We start from the raw sequence: 19,352 nt of genomic DNA, 5'->3' as shown, positions 1-19,352 counted from the left end.
CAGGGTGATTGGAGACACAGAATTATGCCGCCATTTAGCTTTCCAGCTAGCCATGCCCCTAGGCAAACAGACCCAAGTGATTAAAAGAGCTCAGGATGTAGCTGGACTCTTTTGGAGAATAACTCAGAGAACTGTGCCAATCCGCCTCAGGAAGGCTCACCCAACGTTTTGGGTTTGTAGGGTGCTTTACAGTTCAATAGCTTGAACATGCTGCAAAAGCTCAATGAACTTTTGTTTTAGAATCTTAAAATTGCCTTTTCCTTCCAGCGACGCATGGTAGCTTTTGTTTGTCTCGAGAGGAAATATGCCTTCCCTCTCAAGACAAACAAAAGCTACTATGCGTCGCTGGAAGGAAAAGGCAATTTTATTTAATTTTAATGGAAGTTGGGGATATGGAAATCTTAATATTTTATGCAACATTTGACAGTAACACATAAAATGGATTTGCATGTAAACAAGATCAAAACCCATCAGCATCATGGCACAGGCAGGTTTAAAAGATGCGCCGTCTGGCAATGATTCCAACAAATAGCTCTGTCAGTTTATTTGAATGGGTCCTTGTGGTTAGAAGGATGCTGATAGCAACTTCAACTTAAATGGCCAATTTAAGCAAAATTAGAAGAACATTTGGCTTGAAGACAAGAAAAGTGGTACTTCTGTGTCCTGCAAGGTAATGCCCTTCAATTATTTCCTTAAAATGATTAATCTACAATTGAATCAGTTAAAGTTTGGAGTCCTGTTTTTAAAAAAGTTTTCTTAACTTTCTGTACTGTCCCCCTCTCAAAATATCTCTTTCGAGTGTTAATATTCTTGCAAATGAAGTTACGGGAAGTTGATGTAACAAATCACCATCTTCCTTGTCTTTTCTAGGTTATAACAGCTGCTCTATCCCCATTCTTCTTTGAGATTGCAATGAATGTACCAACAGCCTGTTGGTAAGTATTGGGGGTGGGGAGAGATAAAAATTATGGCTGTTCTGAATTTGCTGTTGGATTTCCAAATTATGTTCATTAATTTCTTCTGATTTTAAACAAAAACAGTTAAGCAACATTTTGTATAATAAGAAGAACGCAGAGTAGTTTACAATACATAATCATACATACCATAGTAACAAACAATATTTTCCCCCACAGTTAAAAGGCCATAGGTCTAGGGGAAGAGGAATGTACAATGTGATAGGACACATCAAAATGGCTACTTTGGGGAAGGTGCATGGACTATGTATAGCAAAGGAATACCAGGAACATTGGAATCATTGGACAGGAGAAAAATTGTACAGAAATGCCATTAGATTAGCAAGGGCCTCAATCATTAATATAGATAGAAAGAAGGTGGCTAAGGGTGATGAGGATAAAGGTTTATAAAATTAGGCATGGAGTGAAGAAACTGGAAGAGGTTCCACACTCCTGGAGGTTTTCAAGCAGAGGCTGGACAGCCACCTGGCGATGATGCTCCAGCTCTGGATTTTGTGCATCAAGGTGAGATATCTTACAGGACCTCCACCAATTCTGTGATTCTTGTTAGGGACATTAAGGTTTTGCAAGCATCCAAGCAAGTGAACAGTTAATTTCAAACTAGGGCTGGTAGCCAGTATATCTGCAGTGCTATGATATGGTATCATGCATAAGATACGGAGCGGACACGAAGCAATGGATCCAAACTACAAGAAAGAAGATTCCACCTAAACATTAGGAAGAACTTCCTGACAGTAAGAGCTGTTCGAGAGTGGAATTTGCTGCCAAGGAGTGTGGTGGAGTCTCCTTCTTTGGAGGTCTTTAAGCAGAGGCTTGACAACCATATGTCAGGTGTGCTCTGATAGTGTTTCCTGCTTGGCAGGGGGTTGGACTCGATGGCCCTTGTGGTCTATTCCAACTCTATGATTCTATGATTCTACGATATGTTGAAGTTTAATAGGCACATGTTCAAGTAAGTGTTCATGGAAAGTTTGCAATTGGGTCTTTCTCCAACATCCATACCAGAAAGATATGGATGTCTCGCACATCCATATTGCTGACCTTGAGCCAGACATCCTGGAGAGTGAAGTCAAATGGGCCTTAGAAAGCACTGCAAATAACAAGGCCAGTGGAAGTGATGGTATTCCAGCTGAACTATTTAAATTTTTAAAAGATGATGCTGTTAAGGTGCTACACTCAATATGCCAGCAAGTTTGGAAAACTCAGCAGTGGCCAGAGGATTGGAGAAGATCAGTCTACATCCCAATCCCAAAGAAGGGCAGTGCTAAAGAATGCTCCAACTACCGCACAATTGCACTCATTTCACACGCTAGCAAGGTTATGCTTAAAATTCTACAAGGAAGGCTCAAGCAGTATGTGGACCGAGAACTCCCAGAAGTGCAAGCTGGATTTAGAAGAGGCAGAGGAACCAGAGACCAAATTGCAAACATGCGCTGGATTATGGAGAAAGCTAGAGAGTTCCAGAAAGACATCTACTTCTGCTTCATTGACTATGCAAAAGCCTTTGACTGTGTCGACCACAGCAAACTATGGCAAGTTCTTAAAGAAATGGGAGTGCCTGATCACCTCATCTGTCTCCTGAGAAATCTCTATGTGGAACAAGAAGCTACAATTAGAACTGGATATGGAACAACTGATTGGTTCAGAATTGGGAAAGGAGTACGACAAGGTTGTATATTGTCTCCCTGCTTATTTAACTTATATGAAGAATTCATCATGCGAAAGGCTGGGCTGGATGAATCCCTAGCCGGAATTAAGATTGCTGGAAGAAATATCAACAACCTCAGATATGCAGATGACACAACCTTGATGGCAGAAAGTGAGGAGGAATTAAAGAACCTTTTATTGAGGGTGAAAGAGGAGAGCGCAAAATGTGGTCTGAAGCTCAACATCAAAAAAACGAAGATCATGGCCACTGGTCCCATCACCTCCTGGCAAATAGAAGAGGAAGAAATGGAGGCAGTGAGAGATTTTACTTTCTTGGGCTCCATGATCACTGCAGATGGTGACAGCAGCCACGAAATTAAGAGACGCCTGCTTCTTGGGAGGAAAGCAATGACAAACCTAGACAGCATCTTAAAAAGTAGAGACATCACCTTGCCAACAAAGGTCCGTATAGTAAAAGCTATGGTTTTCCCAGTAGTGATGTATGGAAGTGAAAGCTGGACCATAAAGAAGGCTGATCGCCGAAGAATTGATGCCTTTGAATTATGGTGCTGGAGGAGACTCTTGAGAGTCCCATGGACTGCAAGAAGAACAAACCGATCCATTCTTAAGGAAATCAGCCCTGAGTGCTCACTGGAAAGACAGATCATGAAGCTGAGGCTCCAATACTTTGGCCACCTCATGAGAAGAGAAGACTCCTTGGAAAAGACCCTGATGTTGGGAAAGATGGAGGGCACAAGGAGACGGGGGTGACAGAGGAAGAGATGGTTGGATAGTGTCTTCGAAGCTACAAACATGAGTCTGACCAAACTGCGGGAGGCAGTGGAAGACAGAAGTGCCTGGCGTGCTCTGGTCCATGGAGTCATGGAGAGTCGGACATGACTAAACAACAACAACAACCAACATCCTTCCTCACAAAGTAAAATGGCAGTATTTCTGAGCTATCATATCTTTTATTATTCTGGGCTCATGAGGAATAATGATATCATTACAAAATGGTTTGCTCCATAATGGTTATGCAAGAGCTTGCCTTTTCAGCAGCAGTGGCACTTGCATAATTTGCAAAAACAGCCTGGTGGTGAAGCTAAGAGTTTAAATGGATGTAATGCTATTAAAATCCAGACAGCTTTGCATGGTTTGCCGTGTAAAAATGCCCTCTTACCAATAAAAACTACAAAAATTTGTTTTATTTATAAAGTTCCATAAGGAGATTTGCTGTTTCATAAACTAAGCCTTGTGGCTTAAAATATAAGGTCATAACACTGAATTGTAGAAGAGGAAATGGAGCTGAGCCAGCGATTTGTGGATTCTTCTTGTTGAGTGAGTTAAGAAAAGAGCTGGAGACACGACTTCCCCCTTGCTCAAGATGAATGAAGTGTGAGCTGACATCTTTAGAAACAAGAGACAGCTCCACTGAACTCTGCTGCCTCTGGAGCCCTTTGTTCAAGCTGTGTTGTTCGCAAGATTAGTGCAGAGTAGGAAATGTCATTGCTAGAATGGTGATGGGAGAAGCGAGAACCTGAGGAAGTGCCTTTGATGAATGTGCTGCATGGACCGTTGTGTCATAGACCAGTCTGGCAGACTATTGTATAAACGGATAGGACATCAAAGTGATCCATCCAATTAAAGTCCCATTGTGAAGGTTACTTCCCAAGCTTTTTGTTCCATTGACCATGCTGGCTGGAACTGATAGGAATTGGAGTCCAACAACTGGAGCAGCAAAGGTTGCCTATTCTTGGTGTGGTGCCTAGATTGTAGTACTGGATAGATGTGAATTCAAATGCCAGCTCAGCCCCAAAGCTTGCTATATGACCTTGGGGCCAATCTCTCTCTCTCTCTCTGTGAGCCTAACGTGACAGATGAGGATGTTGAGGATAAAGAAGAGGGGATACCATAAATGGTGCGATAAAATAAAAAAGAATTCCAACTAGCTACATTTCAAATAGGCTCTACCATTTCTCTTTTTTACTTTCTGCAATGATCACCAAGCAGTTTCCTTATCTGAGAGCTATTCACGGAGCAGACGTGCACATAGATTGAGCCCTAGAAATTATTGTGTCTTTCCTCTGACTCCAAAAGCATAAAGGCTTGGGTCCAAAGAACTGCATCAGGCCTCTCCTTTTCCTTCCTGATGCAAAGAGCTACTCTTTAAGGGTCAGGGAACCCTCTGAAAGAGTTTGTGATAGGACATGAGAGAGGATCTTCAGAGAGATGAATTGGGGACTGCATTCCAGTGAGAGATCAGATCATGAGATGCTTTGGATTCAAACTACTATGTTGATAATGTGTGGAGAACATCAGTCCTGAAGGCCAAATGAGGCCCCTGGATGCTCTCCAGACCCTCCCCAGCCTTGCTTCACCCTCCTCTAATGTTTATTTCCTGGCCCGACTGTGTTCTGGAACCGATAAGGACTCTTGCTACTGCAAAAATGTAAAATTTACATTCATTGCTCCACCCACCACTGGCGATGTTGGTCCCAAAAGGCTGCCCAGAAGGGGATGCAGCCTTTTTAAGAAGAGCATCATATGTAACATTAAATCATAGTTACTACCATGTGCTGTTTTAGTTATTGATGTTTGCATCAGGCTTTACAGTGTAATAGACAACAACTGTGTGATGTAGCAATTTTGTGTATGGTTATGATCTCTCTCGCAGCAGGATTTGACCCAGTAGAGAGATTGATGTTGACATGGAAACATATAGGTGCAGGCATAGCAAGTACTTATTTTGTTATCCCCACATCAGGCTTAGAGCCATAAGAAAGAGAGGGCAATTACTTTTTTAGAAAAAGACCAATTCCTTGATCCAAGCCAGTTATTCAGAATTTCCTAGGTTAATCAAGATTCATCCATCAGGCACTGGGAGGACAAGTGGTATTCTAGAAGGAAGTAGCTCCCTAACTATAACAAAGACCACCCCTTCCTTCTTCCAAGAGTGTTAGGTAAAGGGACCCCTGACCATTAGGTCCAGTCGTGACCGACTCTGGGGTTGCGGCGCTCATCTCGCTTTATTGGCTGAGGGAGCTGGTGTACAGCTTCCAGGTCATGTGGCCAGCATGACTAAGCCACTTCTGGCGAACCAGAGCAGCACACGGAAACGTCGTTTACCTTCCCGCCAGAGCAGTACCTATTTATCTACTTGCACTTTGACGTGCTTTTGAACTGCTAGGTTGGCAGGAGCTGGGACCGAGCAACGGGAGCTCACCCCGTCGCAGGGATTCGAACTGCCGACCTTCTGATCAGCAAGTTCTAGGCTCTGTGGTTTAACCCACAGTGCCACCTGCGTCCCTTCCTTCAAAGACCACCCCTTCCTTCCTTCCAAGAGTGTTAAGGTTAATTAAATCAATAAATAGTTCATAGAGCTTTGTGATAGTTAGGACAGGACTGGAAGAAAATCCAGAGCGTTATCAGAGGGCAGAGGGTGCAGCATTAATAGTCAAATAACATGTGGAGGCCCAAGAAACTCTGGGGCCCAGTGCTTGGAGTACCTTCTACATGTCAAACGACCTTGGCTGCCAAAATGTTCCTTTTCCCCATGCAGTGCAGCCATGCATGTATACAATTGCTTCTGGCATCCAGAAGGCTTCAATGTGTGGTTCCACAAAGGTGCCCTGACAGCCATTGTGCTCCTAAGTGAGGGACCAAGTTCCCGTCATCTTGAGGAACCAGGGGTAAGCAACTGGGATGCCATCATACTCTCAACAAATTACCAGTGGTTGTTACTCTATTACTTAAGGAACTGAAGAAATATCTCAGCATGAAAATTACCAACTATTTTGGCAATGCCATCTTGTTCAGTGAGTTTCCTATGAGTTGCCCAAGTGAATCTTTGTTGATAAAGCTTCTCCTCTGCTTTCTTCAACAGTCTTTTACTTGGTGGATTTGCTGAAGCCTCACTGCTTTACATCGAAAGGTCTGGCATATGAATATATAAGGAGAAATTATGAAGAAGAGAATAACCAAGCATTCCCATCAGGGGTAATAGTCAGTGACTGAAAAATCCAAAGCAACAGCAGTGAAGATGTGCAAACTGCAAGTGACTTAATTCCACGTTCTTCTTTCTTCAGAGCCATAAAAATGTTATTAATAGCAGTGCAGAAAGTCAGGACTCCGTTAACCTTTATACTAGCCAGGCTAAACTAAATTGTGCAGTATCAACTAAACTAGATCACTATCATAAAACCATCTGGGCATGCACTGCTGTAAGAAAGGTGCTTATCCTGCCCCCTTTCCAACCTTACTTCGAGTTCTGCACCATTCAGAATTTGACGGCTGTCCCTTTATCACAATATAAATTATAGGACTGTAGTCTCACTTGTGAAGGGAGAATGGATAAGCTTCTTGGTCTGTGGCAGATTTCCAGGTGTATCTGGGTACAGGGAAGACTTGGTAGTATTTTGTGCTCAGTCTGGGACATGCATTGCCCAAGTGGTGTGCTTGCTGCTTCCTTGCTCTCCCATCATACACAACTCCAGTGAAACATGAAGAAACAAAGCCACGTGGGTCTGCTCAGAAAGAAAACCTGTTTAATGGGATTTGCTCCTGTGTAAATGCGTAAGGGTTGAAATGTAAATCCACTGCGGAAATCTGTTTGTATGTGCATGCAGAGGAAGAGGGCGCACTTTCTATGTGTTCTTGAGTGTGGACACAGACAAGCACAATGCCCAACAGCGCAATCGGACGTGTCTTTTCAGAACCAAATCCTATTGAATAGTTGTGTCATGATTGCAGCAGGAGGTGGCTAATTTTTGTTCCATGATTATAAGCAATTCCTACTGAGCCTTAAGCATGAGCATTTTGAAGATTGGCACTTGGGAGTATCTACATGAAAGCACAAGCAAAGCGACTGTTTCTGCCATACCTTGCAAATAGGTACCAGTTCTGCAGGCGTTCTTGTCAGAGTTTCCATTCAGTTTAAGGTTATCAACCAGGTAGCTGATGATCCTCCACTGATGTATAGCACCAGAACAGCTGTATTTTTTGTGGAACACTTCTTCTGTATGTTTTTTAAAACAAAATTAGGCTGAGTGACCTTATTCACTGTGAAAATAATACTGTAACCAGCATAGATTTGGTATACCCTCTTATAAGATGGAAGTATCACATTCAATTATTCTGTCTGCATAAAAAATCTAAGAGATGTTTAGTTCAAGCTTTGGACTGCCCCCCACCCCCACTTACCCCAAATATCTGAAAACCAGAAACCACAATCTGATGTGTGTTCATGGACGCTGGAAAGCTCAGCTAATAGAAAAGAGTACCTTGAAGTGATAACTGATTAGCACAACCAGGCCATGTTGAATGTAACTGAGTAGTAAATCTTATTTGCATTTTTCAATGTGTCTTTTTTCTGTCTTATATTGTTATCTATTATACACACACACACAAAAGCATTTACACATCTTAAATTCCAATAGGTGCAATCCCTACAAGTATACAGTACAGTGGTACCTCATGTTAAGAACTTAATTCGTTCTGGAGGTCCGTTCTTCACCTGAAACTGCTCTTAACCTGAGGTGCCAGTTTAGCTAATGGGGCCTCCCACTGCCGCTGTGCCGCTGCTGCTCGATTTTTGTTCTCATCCTGAAGCAAATTTCTTAACCCAAGGTACTATTTCTGGGTTAGCAGAGTCTGTAACCTGAAGCATCTGTAACCTAAAGTGTCTGTAACCCAAGGTACCACTGTATACAGTTTATAATGCAAATCTATATATGGCTCCTTGGAAGTAAGTCCCATTGAGTTCAGTGAGGCTTACTCCTGGGTTAAGGGACGCAGGTGGCGCTGTGGGTTAAACCACAGAGCCTAGGACTTGCCAATCAGAAGGTCGGCGGTTCGAATCCCTGCGACGGGGTGAGCTCCCGTTGCTCGGTCCCTGCACCTGCCAACCTAGCAGTTCGAAAGCATGTCAAAGAGCAAGTAGATAAATAGGTACCGCTCCAGCAGGAAGGTAAATGGCGTTTCCGTGCGCTGCTCTGGTTCGCCAGAAGTGTCTTAGTCATGCTGGCCACATGACCTGGAAGCTGTACGCCGGCTCCCTTGGCCAATAAAGCAAGATGAGCGTCGCAACCTCAGAGTCAGCCACGACTGGACCTAATGGTCAGGGGTCCCTTTACCTTACTCCTGGGTTAGCATGCATTTGATTGCAGCCTCAATCTTTGCTATGTATTTGTAAGTATACTGACCTTCTTTTGTCGTTTCCTCTGCAACTTTGTTTCACTGGAATATAGGCAGTTTCCATAGCAATGTTAGCCTTCTGCTCTCTCTCCCACTCCTAGCCTTTTGGTTCTGGACAGCTGCCCCTTCAAGGGTATTCAGATGCCATTATCGCTCTTCATATCCTCAAAAGGGTTGAATTATGTACTTTTTACTCAGTCATTAATCAAAAGCCTAATGCAAAGCAAAAATAAATAAATAAACCCCTACATGGTTCAAGCTTCAAAAGGCAATTATTTAGGTAAAGTGAAGCTTTCATTCAGGCTCGCAGCCTGTCAGTTTGGAATTGAGAACAAATCATACATCTATGATGGCCACAATATCATTATTATGGTGGTAGCAGCTGCTACCTGCGAGTACAAAATGGGTCTTTGTATCTCACAACAGGTTGCCATCTTGTTTGGGATTTAAAGTTGCTCCAGACTACAGATCCATGACTCATTTTGGTCTAGAAAGTTGCCTCCCATCATACACCCACCCACCCACTCCCCTCTTCCACATGGCTAGGGAGCCTGATTAGCCAAGGAGACACACACACACACACACACACACACACACACACACACACACAATGTAGAAGAGCTAAATATGAACAAGTCTGTAGGCACATAGGTCCCCTCGTATGTTTGCTGACTGTGTGGCCAGGGATATGATGCTAAAGGCCCCGCATGAGAAACATTCCAAAACTGGTGCACATGTACAGAAAGATATTAAATGGGATGTGGGTGGCGCTGTGGTCTAAACCACTGAACCTCTTGGGCTTGCCAATTGAAAGGTTGGTGGTTTGAATCCCTGTGATGGGGTGAGCTCCTGTTGCTCGGTCCCAGCTCTTGCCAACCTAGCAGTTTGAAAGCACGCCAGTGCAAGTAGTTAAATAGGTACCGTTGTGGCGGGAAGGTAAATGGCATTTCTGTGTGCTCTGGTTTCCGTCATGGTGTTCCATGGTGCCAGAAGCGGTTTAGTCATGCTGGCCACATGATCTGGAAAGCTGCCTGTGGACAAATGCCGGCTCCCTCGGCCTGAAAGCAAGATGAGTGCCGTAACCCCATAGTCGTCTTTGACTGGACTTAACTGTACAGGGGTCCTTTACCTTTACCTAAAGATATTAAGTGGGGATGCATGAAATGGAAACTGAGAATATTTTGCTATGGTTGATAATTATTTATATGCCGCCCATCTGACTGGGTTTCCCAGTGGGTGGCAATACCAATGTGTATAATTTAGCACCAATTATATATAATTTATGCATCAAAAGCATAACCAAGCAACTGGTTTCAAAGGGAAATAAACTTTCCTAATGAGATGCAGTGGAAGTCCTATTAATAATATTTTGAGGAGATACACATAGCCGTAAGAGCTTTAATTTATTTTGCCTTTAAAAATTAATGTTTTTTTAAAATATATATATGGCTAAGTGGTAGTTTTATTTATTAAACAGTATATATTTTTATACTTCCTTATGGGCACTACTGGAGGTTTTTGTTAGGTGTTATAGGCAAAACTGATTGATTTTATGTTACCTGTCAACAGGCTGATGCGGCATCAGCAATGCTTAATTAACTGCATAATAGAAATGTGGCTGGCAGCCCTAATTATTAATACATCTGGGGAAAATAAAACACTTTAATCCTTTTCTAGTCTAGGACTAGAAAAGCTTATTCAAAACATGACAGCTCCAAGTGCCTCTTAATAGGTGCTAATGGCTTTTCAATAGGCCGCATGTAGCCTATGGCAGCTGGCAAGTCCTGTGTTAGATTAGCTGTGTCCTCATCTTGCAGATCTAATAGTTAGATGTAGCGTAAAGGTAAAGGGACTCCTGACCATTTGGTCCAGTTGCGGACGACTCTGGGGTTGCGGCGCTCATCTCGCTTTACTGGCCGAGGGAGCCAGCATACAGCTTCCGGGTCATGTGGCCAGCACGACTAAGCTGCTTCTGGCAAACCAGAGCAGCGCACGGAAATGCTGTTTACCTTCCCACTGGAGCGGTACCTATTTATCTACTTGCACTCTGACGTGCTTTCGAACTGCTAGGTTGGCAGGAGCTGGGACCGAGCAACGGGAGCTCACCCCGTCGCAGGGATTCGAACCGAAGACCTTCTGATCGGCAAGCCCTAGGCTCTGTGGTTTAACCCACAGCGCCACCCGCGTCCCTCATGTATGTATGTATGTAGCATACACAAGCTGAATAGGAAAGGTGTTTTTGTGCTGGCACAAGTCCTCTGTTTAGCAGAATACTTTGAAAAAAAACTGGACACCCCTCTTGCAGGAGTGTAGAGTTGTGATCTTTATGGTGTAAACCAGGCTTCCTCAAACTTGGCCCTCCAGATGTTTTTGGCCTACAACTCCCATGATCTCTAGCTAGCAAGACCAGTGGTCAGGGATGACGGGAATTGTAGTCTCAAAACATCTGGAGGGCCAAGTTTGAGGAAGCCTGATGTAAATCCATGAAGTAGGTAGAAAGCTCTAACTCCTCTGAAGACCACAGTACCGTGCCTCAAATCTATACATCGCCACTAAGAAGTTATGATCCATTGTGTTCAATGGGAGTTGCTTCCTGGTTAAGCAGGTGTAAAGATTTTAGTATGCCTGTTACACCCTTGAAAATTATCATGAACCTAGCAGGTTATACAAAATGGATTTAGATAAACACGGAGTTGTTTTTCCTCAAGTAGTACCTTTCCTGCAATACAACAAAATAGAGGGAAGATATTTTAAAGTTCAAGTGCCTCAGCTGCCATTTCAGAAACGCTTTGCTTAAACAGAGAAGTTAGTTTTTATTTTAACATCCTTTTAGGAGGCATCCTCAGGACTCCCGTGGATTGCTATGATTGCCTCTGTAGATTTTATAACCCTCCTGTTCCCTTGCATGGATTATCAGTTCCAGGCAACATACAGGATAATTGAAATCTTATTCTCTGGATTTCCTGATAGCTCCAGGCATAAAAATACTGTATAAGTATAAAAGGATGGGTTAAATTTAGCACTTCGCAGTATTTTTGACCGTTCTGCAAATACTGCCAATTGCAGTTTTACTATCACTTCAGTATGTTGCTATGAGTAAGAAGCATCTGAAGAACTGAAGTCTAGATAGTGGCTTAGAACTAGAGATGCACCAATGGAAGGCAGTGACTTTTCTTCCCAGCCTCCACAAAAGCCTCTTCCTATATTCAGAGAGCTGACGGGAGGAAATTCCATAAAATCAGGCAGATACACCTGCTGCTCTGCTCATGAAAGGTGCCTCTGGCTCAGGTTTTTGGAGATCCCCAGTTCCTTCACTGTTAAGTCACCTGATGCTCAGAAGAGGCATTTTCCAGAGCTACTGCAGAGGAGAGTGGGGGAGTAATTTTCTATCCACACTCTTCAATGGGCACATCTCTGTCTCCAAGCCAGTTTATTTGCATAAGATAGAACACAACAAGTAGTTCTAATGAAATTTCACGGGGAAATAGTCCATAGCAGAACTTTGTACTTAATATTGTGTGACATCATGGTGAAAAAGATCAGACCCTTCACACGCCAGTAACTTCAGTTTTAGGATTTTCCTGCCAAGTGGTAAAATTCTTACTGTTTATCAGGTGCAGGTGTGTAATAAAATGACTGTTACTGTCCAGTATCGAGTCCTGTGGATGCCCTATGGGGCTTTTGCATTTAATGATACAGTCAAAGTTCACTGCGCTGAGAACCCCTGCCCTTTTTTACACTGGAAGCTGCCTTGTCCAGAATCACACAATCAGTCTCTCTAGCTCAGTATTGTCTGGAAGCTCTGAAGGGTTTTGAGAAAGTGTCTTGGAGATGCAAGGGGACCTGGAACCTTTAGTTTGCAAAACAAGAGCTCTGCTTTCCTCTTTCTTACCTGCATCTTGCCAACAGTACTAGCTCTTTTCAGACAAGAGGAGAGAGGTGTTCTCATGTTAGCATTGCTGTTGTATTGCAATGTTTTTCCACTGCTATTAAGACTTCACTTTCTTTTCCCTGTGAACAATATAGACGTAAACAAAAGCTATTACACTATGCTAAGCCTACTTGAAAACCACTTGTTTTTCTTTTCATTTAAGTTGCAGAATTTTAAATATCCACTGAATAATGAACACTTCAGGAACGTAATGGTAGCAATGAAGCGAGAGACACCAACAATTTAAACTTAAACATACTGTATTTAGGTATCGGCGGCCTTATTGTTCCTGCACCACCACCCCTACACAACTTGTGTAACATTGTAGGCAGGCAGAGCTTTTGAAAAGTTTCACTTGCTTGGGTGTATGCGGAGAAAACAGCTTTACAAAATAATAATCTGTACAATACAGTGCATAGTACATCATCTCAAAACATTATGAAGAGAAAAGAAATGTATTTTCCAAAAGCCCATGTCTTTTTTTTTTAATGGAACTATTTACAAGTCAAAATTCTTGGTTTTGAGAAACAAAAATACGGTAAAACCTTTTTTTTCTTTTATTCACCATTTCATTGCTATTTTTAATGCAATCTTGGAGAAAGAAGGGAGAATTACTATAGTTTACTTCAGTCGTGTTTTGTGCATTGACATTTCATCAGTATGGCTTCAATTTACGCTACAAAGTTTTTCCATTTTTGTCGGTGCTTTTATGCAAAACGCCTTCCCCTGTAACTCCTTCTCCCCCCCCCCAAAAGAAGCAGCCAAACATTTCTGCAAATGAAAGCAGGATGTTTCCAACAAGCATGCCATTCAAGAATCCTGTCCAGTTTGTTGATGAGGGCTAATTTCCATATCTTGATTCTGCATAAACCTGCATAGATATTGAAAAGATTTAGAACTGCATTTGCACTACGCAAACCCACACTGAAGTAATGGCACTGCACTTGTGTACTTTCTGTCCCTGGTAGCCTCAGAAAGGCATCAGCTAAGGATCCACACCCACTGTGCAGTCTGTACCGCCCCTTTTCAAAGGAGGAGGGATAACATATTAACAGGGATACTGTCCCACAGCAAATAGGAAAGGAATGTGGGTGAATAGCTCTCTGCAGCAACAGAGGGTCTAGGGACAAGGGCTCTCTTTCCCCCAAAATTGTTGAAGGCACAGATGTTGTTTCGGGTTAGGTGGCGGCCAGAGCACAGGGTGTTCCTTTGGTTTACAAAGTGCCATCATTCTCCACTCTGAATTTTGCCATCCAAGAACAGTCTTTCCATGCAAAATGATAACGGTAAAGGAATTATAAAACATCCTGTCTGATCTTATGTATGCACTTGGGTCTTAGGCCCTCCAAATAATATGCACTGGACCACAGCTGAAGCCAGACCCACCCTAAAGTGCTATCTTTTAAAATGATTGTTTTAATCAATAAACCTTTTAACTATGCATTGCAGAACAGTTTTTGGTCTTGAGGCTATGCAGAATATACATTTTGGGGTTTGGCTAAATGAAGATGCAGAAAATGCAAATTCCCTTAATTTAAATGAGGATTTCCTTGGAGTTGCAGAAAACTATATAGTGTTTTTCTCCATTCTTCAAACTAGCTTATGGGAATACATCAATATGGAAGAGGGCAAGTGAGCGAGAATTCTGGAACTGGTATTTTTTTTACTTTAACAACAGAGTTTTATTCTTAGTTCCTCTAACGGATGTATCATTCAATATATTTTTAGTTTATACTTGCAGTATACAAGTCAGACAATGGAGCATTCGTGTTTGAAAGCCAAAAAGAGGAAGCAAAGCTACACCAATAAAGTGGTTTTTTGTTTCAAAATCTACAGGCTTCAATGGAGTTTTGTATTTGTATATTTTCTTGGCTGTACTTTTGTTCCCAACTTCTGTCATTTCCAGTGTCACTACTGACTACTACAGGAAAAAAGAAAAAAAAGTGGTAGATTATCTTGGTGGACACAACTGTTGCTCAATTAATTGTATTACGCTATAAACAGTAAAATACTCAACTTTATTAAAATCACTGTGTCAGCCAAGAACTGTGTTAACTGAATCTGCACTAGAAAAAGTGGGACATGTACATTAACTACATATAAAAATAGTAATTTAATTCTTTGTTGTATGTCCTCTAGCATAGTAGCAAGCACATCCAGCTGTCATGATCTTCTCATATTGTGTATATGTGTGTGTGTATACACATGTATATACACACATATACACATGCAGGCGGAATGTAACTAAATAGTTGGGCTAGCACAAGGGTAAGTGCTATCCAACGGGATTTCCCCACTCTCCTCCCCCTGCCCATGCCTCACACTGTCCCCAAATTGCTCTGGAGGGCTGGAGGAAGCCTCAGAACATGTTTAGGCTGTTTGTGGGGGGTGGGAAGAGGGCAAGAACGTTCCCTTGCGCAAGGAGAAATTCGTCTACAGGCAGAACATTCACCTTAGTGCTACATTATATACAACCCCAAATGCACACATACAAATATTTAGAAAACAGAATACACATGGGGATTGTATAAGCTTTGCATCTCAGCCTGGGTTTTGTAATTTATGAACACAGTTAAAGTACTATAGGTTTGCCAAGTAGTGAAGTATGAAAAAATGTAACAATTTCAGTGCCCCCCCACTCTGAAATTTGATTTGTACAGCCAATTCTATTTTAAAACAACAGCAGCAACAACAAAAAATTACCCACACTTGAGGCAAGTGTCTGTTATCAAGGCCCTAGGCGGCCGATTCTGGCCCTTGGCTGTACAAGTTGGTTTTTAAAAAACACTGTTTAAACATACAGCACCATCAACGTGCCTCAGAATGCACTCTAACATAGAGCACAAAATACAAACACTACAGAGTGCAAGTCTAACCATCTCCACAGAGGGAAAGTACAGAGGTTAGAAGTACGCATGTGGCTTAGAACAAGACACTTTCAAAATGTCCTCTCTCTTCCATACTGAACATTTGAATGGCATCACATACAAAAGTGAAAACAAAAGCAGCTGTTGGTTTCTCACTTGTAGGTGTCATACTTTTTTTTTTTAAGTAGTGTAATCTTTATATATAAAAAAATAAAAGATGTTGATGTGGGGAAAACAAACTAGCAACCAGGGATTATGCCTGGTTATTCAAATGAACCCGGATTATCTCCCTTTCAGTAACTATGTCTTTAAGCAAATAGAGAAAAGTTGTCCTCTGGCCTTTAGTAAACAAAATTCTAGCAATGATCCAAAGCTTCCTTCCAGCTGATTCTAAACCTGCTCAGCGTCTCTCAACTAAATCATCGTCCCACCCACCAGGAAAAGTGCACTTTCAATAACAGATACAAAAATAGATTGGCACGTTGTTGACACAGTGAAGGTATCTTCCACAACCGTCATTGCTTTAGGAATCCTTTTGTAATATGGAAACCGCTTCTGGGAAAGCTGATGAGGTTTCCACAGGAGCAGAATGTATAGTTTAAATAAAGTGTGAAATGAAGGCTGCTGTTTTATCTTCCTTCTCCTCGCAGTAAAGTTTATGGGGAACTCAAGGAAGTTCTTTTTTTTTGTCCAAGTGGTGTGAATCTGCTCCACCCACGGTTCACTCACATGCAACTCATTCATCACTTGCGTCGAGTAGTTAAAACAGTTCGTCTAGCCTGAGAGTCTTAAGGAATTATTCCTACGATCAGGTTGAAAAGCTGCACTGAAAAGAGAATAAAGGGTGTTGGGGCATCTCTGCCCCCATTTTTGCATTTCCAGTAGTAACTGCTGCTCTTCTGAGCTCAACAGGGAAAAAAAAGTTTTTAAACCCCTCCCTCTTCTCGGAAGGGTAGCCTGTGCTAGGAATGCCGGACCAAGCGTCTATAATGTGGCATCACTTCATGTTCAGGTAGATGGAGAGCAAATTCCAAGGCCACTAACACTGGGAATTCAAAGGCAATCAGCTCCCTCCTGTTCAATCGGAACTTCTCTTCCAGTTTCTACAACAAAGCCAAACAGATTGGTGTATTAGTCATGTACTTTAAACAGCTTCTTGCACTGGCAAGTTTAAAATAGGTATCTTTGGTATTAAAATTACATCCAACCTTTCTGAGCAAAGGCCAGCGCACGATATAATGAAGACTCAGCAATTCCTTTCAACTAAGCCACTGCCGGGTCAACCCTCCTTCACTGCTACTTTTTGTGGTGAAGGTTTGTGGCCTGGGGGTACTTACATCGATGAGATGTTTCACATCATGCTTTTTGAGGTCACTGCCGATTTTGGCAGCGAGTAGGACACATGCTCCAGCGCAGAGCTTTCTGTTCTGTTTGTTGAGTTTCCCCTTGAGAGCAAGCTTCTCAAAATAGACGAAGGCCATAGCCACGGTGGGTTCCTCAAAACCACACTCTTCTTGAGCTAGTTTGCGCATCTCTCGCTTCAGGCTGAAAGGGGAGGGAAAGGTGTGTTGCTGAAGAAACACAAAGACTGTAATAGCAATACCTATAATTCAGAAGGCTTGCCTAAACACCACCAGTAAACTGCCAATATATCATACTGCTATGCTTCACTCTCAGCACCTGCGAATGTAGTGTCTCCTGAATTTCTGAACATTGAAATGTTCACGTTTGAAGTCATTTTTTGTGTCCAAAAATATTATTGCTAGTCTTGAATCTCTAACTTCTCTCATTTTGGGCAAGATGGTGGACTGGAGGCAAGGAAACAGAAGCAGGCAAAGGAACTGGAGCTCCTGAAATACTAATGTTCTGGCCCAATGATAGCTCTTCCATAATTCCTTCTGCTCCCTAACTTTTAAGTATCTGCTGTTGCAGAGGACTGAAAAGGTGTTGATACACCTGCACAAATGGGACAGGGGCACAAAGAGTACAGCACAACATTATCCCATTGTATTCGGCCTTGGCTGCTCTTAAGTATTAATGGAATATTTTGTCATCAACATCTGTACCCTGTTGTGCTTCCCTGTATACAACTCTAGGAGCCTGCTGATCACTGAGAAATAACAATTTGTGAAGTTTGCAATGCAGCAGACATCTTTGTACCAACACGTCTCCAATTCAACAATAGAAGAACAACCTTTCATCTATTAAAATATACCCATGATTAAGTCTTGCTATCATTTGGTTGCAACAGCTTTCACTAATTTCAGAAACTCTCTCTATCCCTTTTTCAGCGGTTTTCACAAGAACATTCACATCCTTGTCCTTACCTTTCTGTTCCTTTAGATATTTAAAAACACTGCAGGACCATAATATGTACTTAGACCACATGATCCCTGTCTTATTTATTCAGCTTTCTAGTCTAAGCAAACAGATGGTTTCTTCTGTAACAATGGCCTTTGGAGGTCACTGTTCCAGAAAACCTACTGTTAATATTTTACCTCCATCTACCACACCTATTAAGGGTAACTGCACGGCAATGGTACCTTCTTATTTTACTGAGTGTCAGCTTGATGTAAGGAAACTTTTCCTTGAAGGTCTCGTTCATATCTTTCTTAAGGTCTGATGGCTTCACATAATCAATTACTGTTGTCTGTAAAAGATCGGGGGGGGGGATTCAAGGTGAATTTTCTCAAAATTTCCAGTAGAATCAGCAAAAGTAAGTAATAGTTGCACGTTCTTATCCTAAAAATGATCTTAAGTACACTCTGGCAATAGCCATCAAGAAGATGCTTATCTAATTATTGTTTCAGAGGGTCATCAATTTTAATCCATCATCATAAAATGCAACAGAAGGTTATTTGGTACTTTTAAAAACTGCTATCTTGGCATAAACAGTCATGATCTAGAATTCATTTTATCAGATGCATGTTGTTATTGTCACTTGGTATGTGTGTGCACATGCACCCACCCACATTTATTATATCTATCTATCTATCTATCTATCTATCTATCTATCTATCTATCTATAAACAGTAGGGTCAAAAGGTCATAGTAGCAACAGGTTAATGAATGGCTCACTCTTATAGTGCTCCTCTAGATAACCTATTTATGGAGCATTCACTCTCAGTTTGTGGAGAGGTTATGAGAGAACATATACCCATTCCGCATTCATCTTCATTTGCTTGCAGGAAGTTTATACATCTTTCTGTATACATTCAGTTCACACTTTTCAATGCACTTCCCCATCACTTTCCTAAATTGCAAAAAGTGCAGTGAAAGTAGCTTTGTTGTGCTAGGGCAACAGAATGCTTAAAACCACTTTAATAATACACATTCTTTGTTACAGTTCAAAGAACCACAAAACAGTTTCAAAAGCAGAATGCAACAGAGATACAGGGGTAAGGCAGTCACTATATTTTATCCAGAGCACGTTGATTTCTATTTCTTATTAGCTCCGAGAGAAATTTTGCCATGGCCAGAGTAATATTATTTGACTTATCTTCAAGAAGATACTTGAGATAGAAGGTTTCAGAATGTCTATGTAAATTTAACAATAAGGAAAAATACTTTACGTTTCTCAAATGTGCTCTTTCCCCCTTGCAAAATACTGAGAGGTGTCTATATTATTTACATGAGCTGGTACTGTTGAGAATACTATCTTTTCAGCTATGCTATGTTAAATTAACACCTGCAGTGGGAAAGAACATCAGAGTCCCAATTAAGTCTGAATTGAAATAATTA

At 41.8% G+C, this 19,352-nt stretch overlaps 2 protein-coding genes and 1 long non-coding RNA gene across 6 annotated transcripts in view; 1 reads left to right on the top strand and 2 right to left on the bottom strand.

Moving 5' to 3' along the window:
- The window catches only part of TMEM241 (transmembrane protein 241), a 55,793-nt gene extending 47,816 nt beyond the window's left edge, over positions 1 to 7,977 (top strand). For 2 of the 3 annotated variants that reach the window (XM_082234860.1, XM_082234858.1), the window contains 2 exons: positions 871 to 935; positions 6,505 to 7,977. In XM_082234860.1, the coding sequence (XP_082090986.1) occupies positions 871 to 935; positions 6,505 to 6,565 (126 nt within the window). In that variant the 3' untranslated portion in view covers positions 6,566 to 7,977. The other variant, XM_082234859.1, reaches the window with a different exon arrangement.
- On the bottom strand, positions 7,354 to 9,389 carry LOC309539079. Its single transcript, XR_014222671.1, has 2 exons — positions 8,753 to 9,389; positions 7,354 to 8,389 (listed from the first exon to the last, which is right to left on the bottom strand). It is a non-coding gene; the product is annotated as an uncharacterized lncRNA (long non-coding RNA).
- Positions 9,390 to 13,278: 3,889 nt separating this feature from the next.
- Positions 13,279 to 19,352, bottom strand: part of CABLES1 (Cdk5 and Abl enzyme substrate 1) — a 51,957-nt gene continuing 45,883 nt past the window's right edge. For both annotated transcript variants that reach the window (XM_082234824.1, XM_082234825.1), the window contains 3 exons: positions 18,155 to 18,261; positions 16,949 to 17,156; positions 13,279 to 16,714 (listed from right to left, as the gene is read on the bottom strand). In XM_082234824.1, coding sequence (XP_082090950.1) covers positions 16,574 to 16,714; positions 16,949 to 17,156; positions 18,155 to 18,261 — 456 coding nt within the window. In that variant the 3' untranslated portion in view covers positions 13,279 to 16,573. The remainder of the gene's footprint in view (positions 16,715 to 16,948; positions 17,157 to 18,154; positions 18,262 to 19,352) is intronic.

The sequence above is a fragment of the Podarcis vaucheri genome, assembly GCF_965113315.1.
Source record: "Podarcis vaucheri genome assembly, chromosome: 8".
Taxonomy (NCBI): Eukaryota; Metazoa; Chordata; class Lepidosauria; order Squamata; family Lacertidae; genus Podarcis; species Podarcis vaucheri.
Note: the sequence above shows the minus strand (reverse complement) of the source record. Positions and strands in the feature narration are given on the sequence as shown.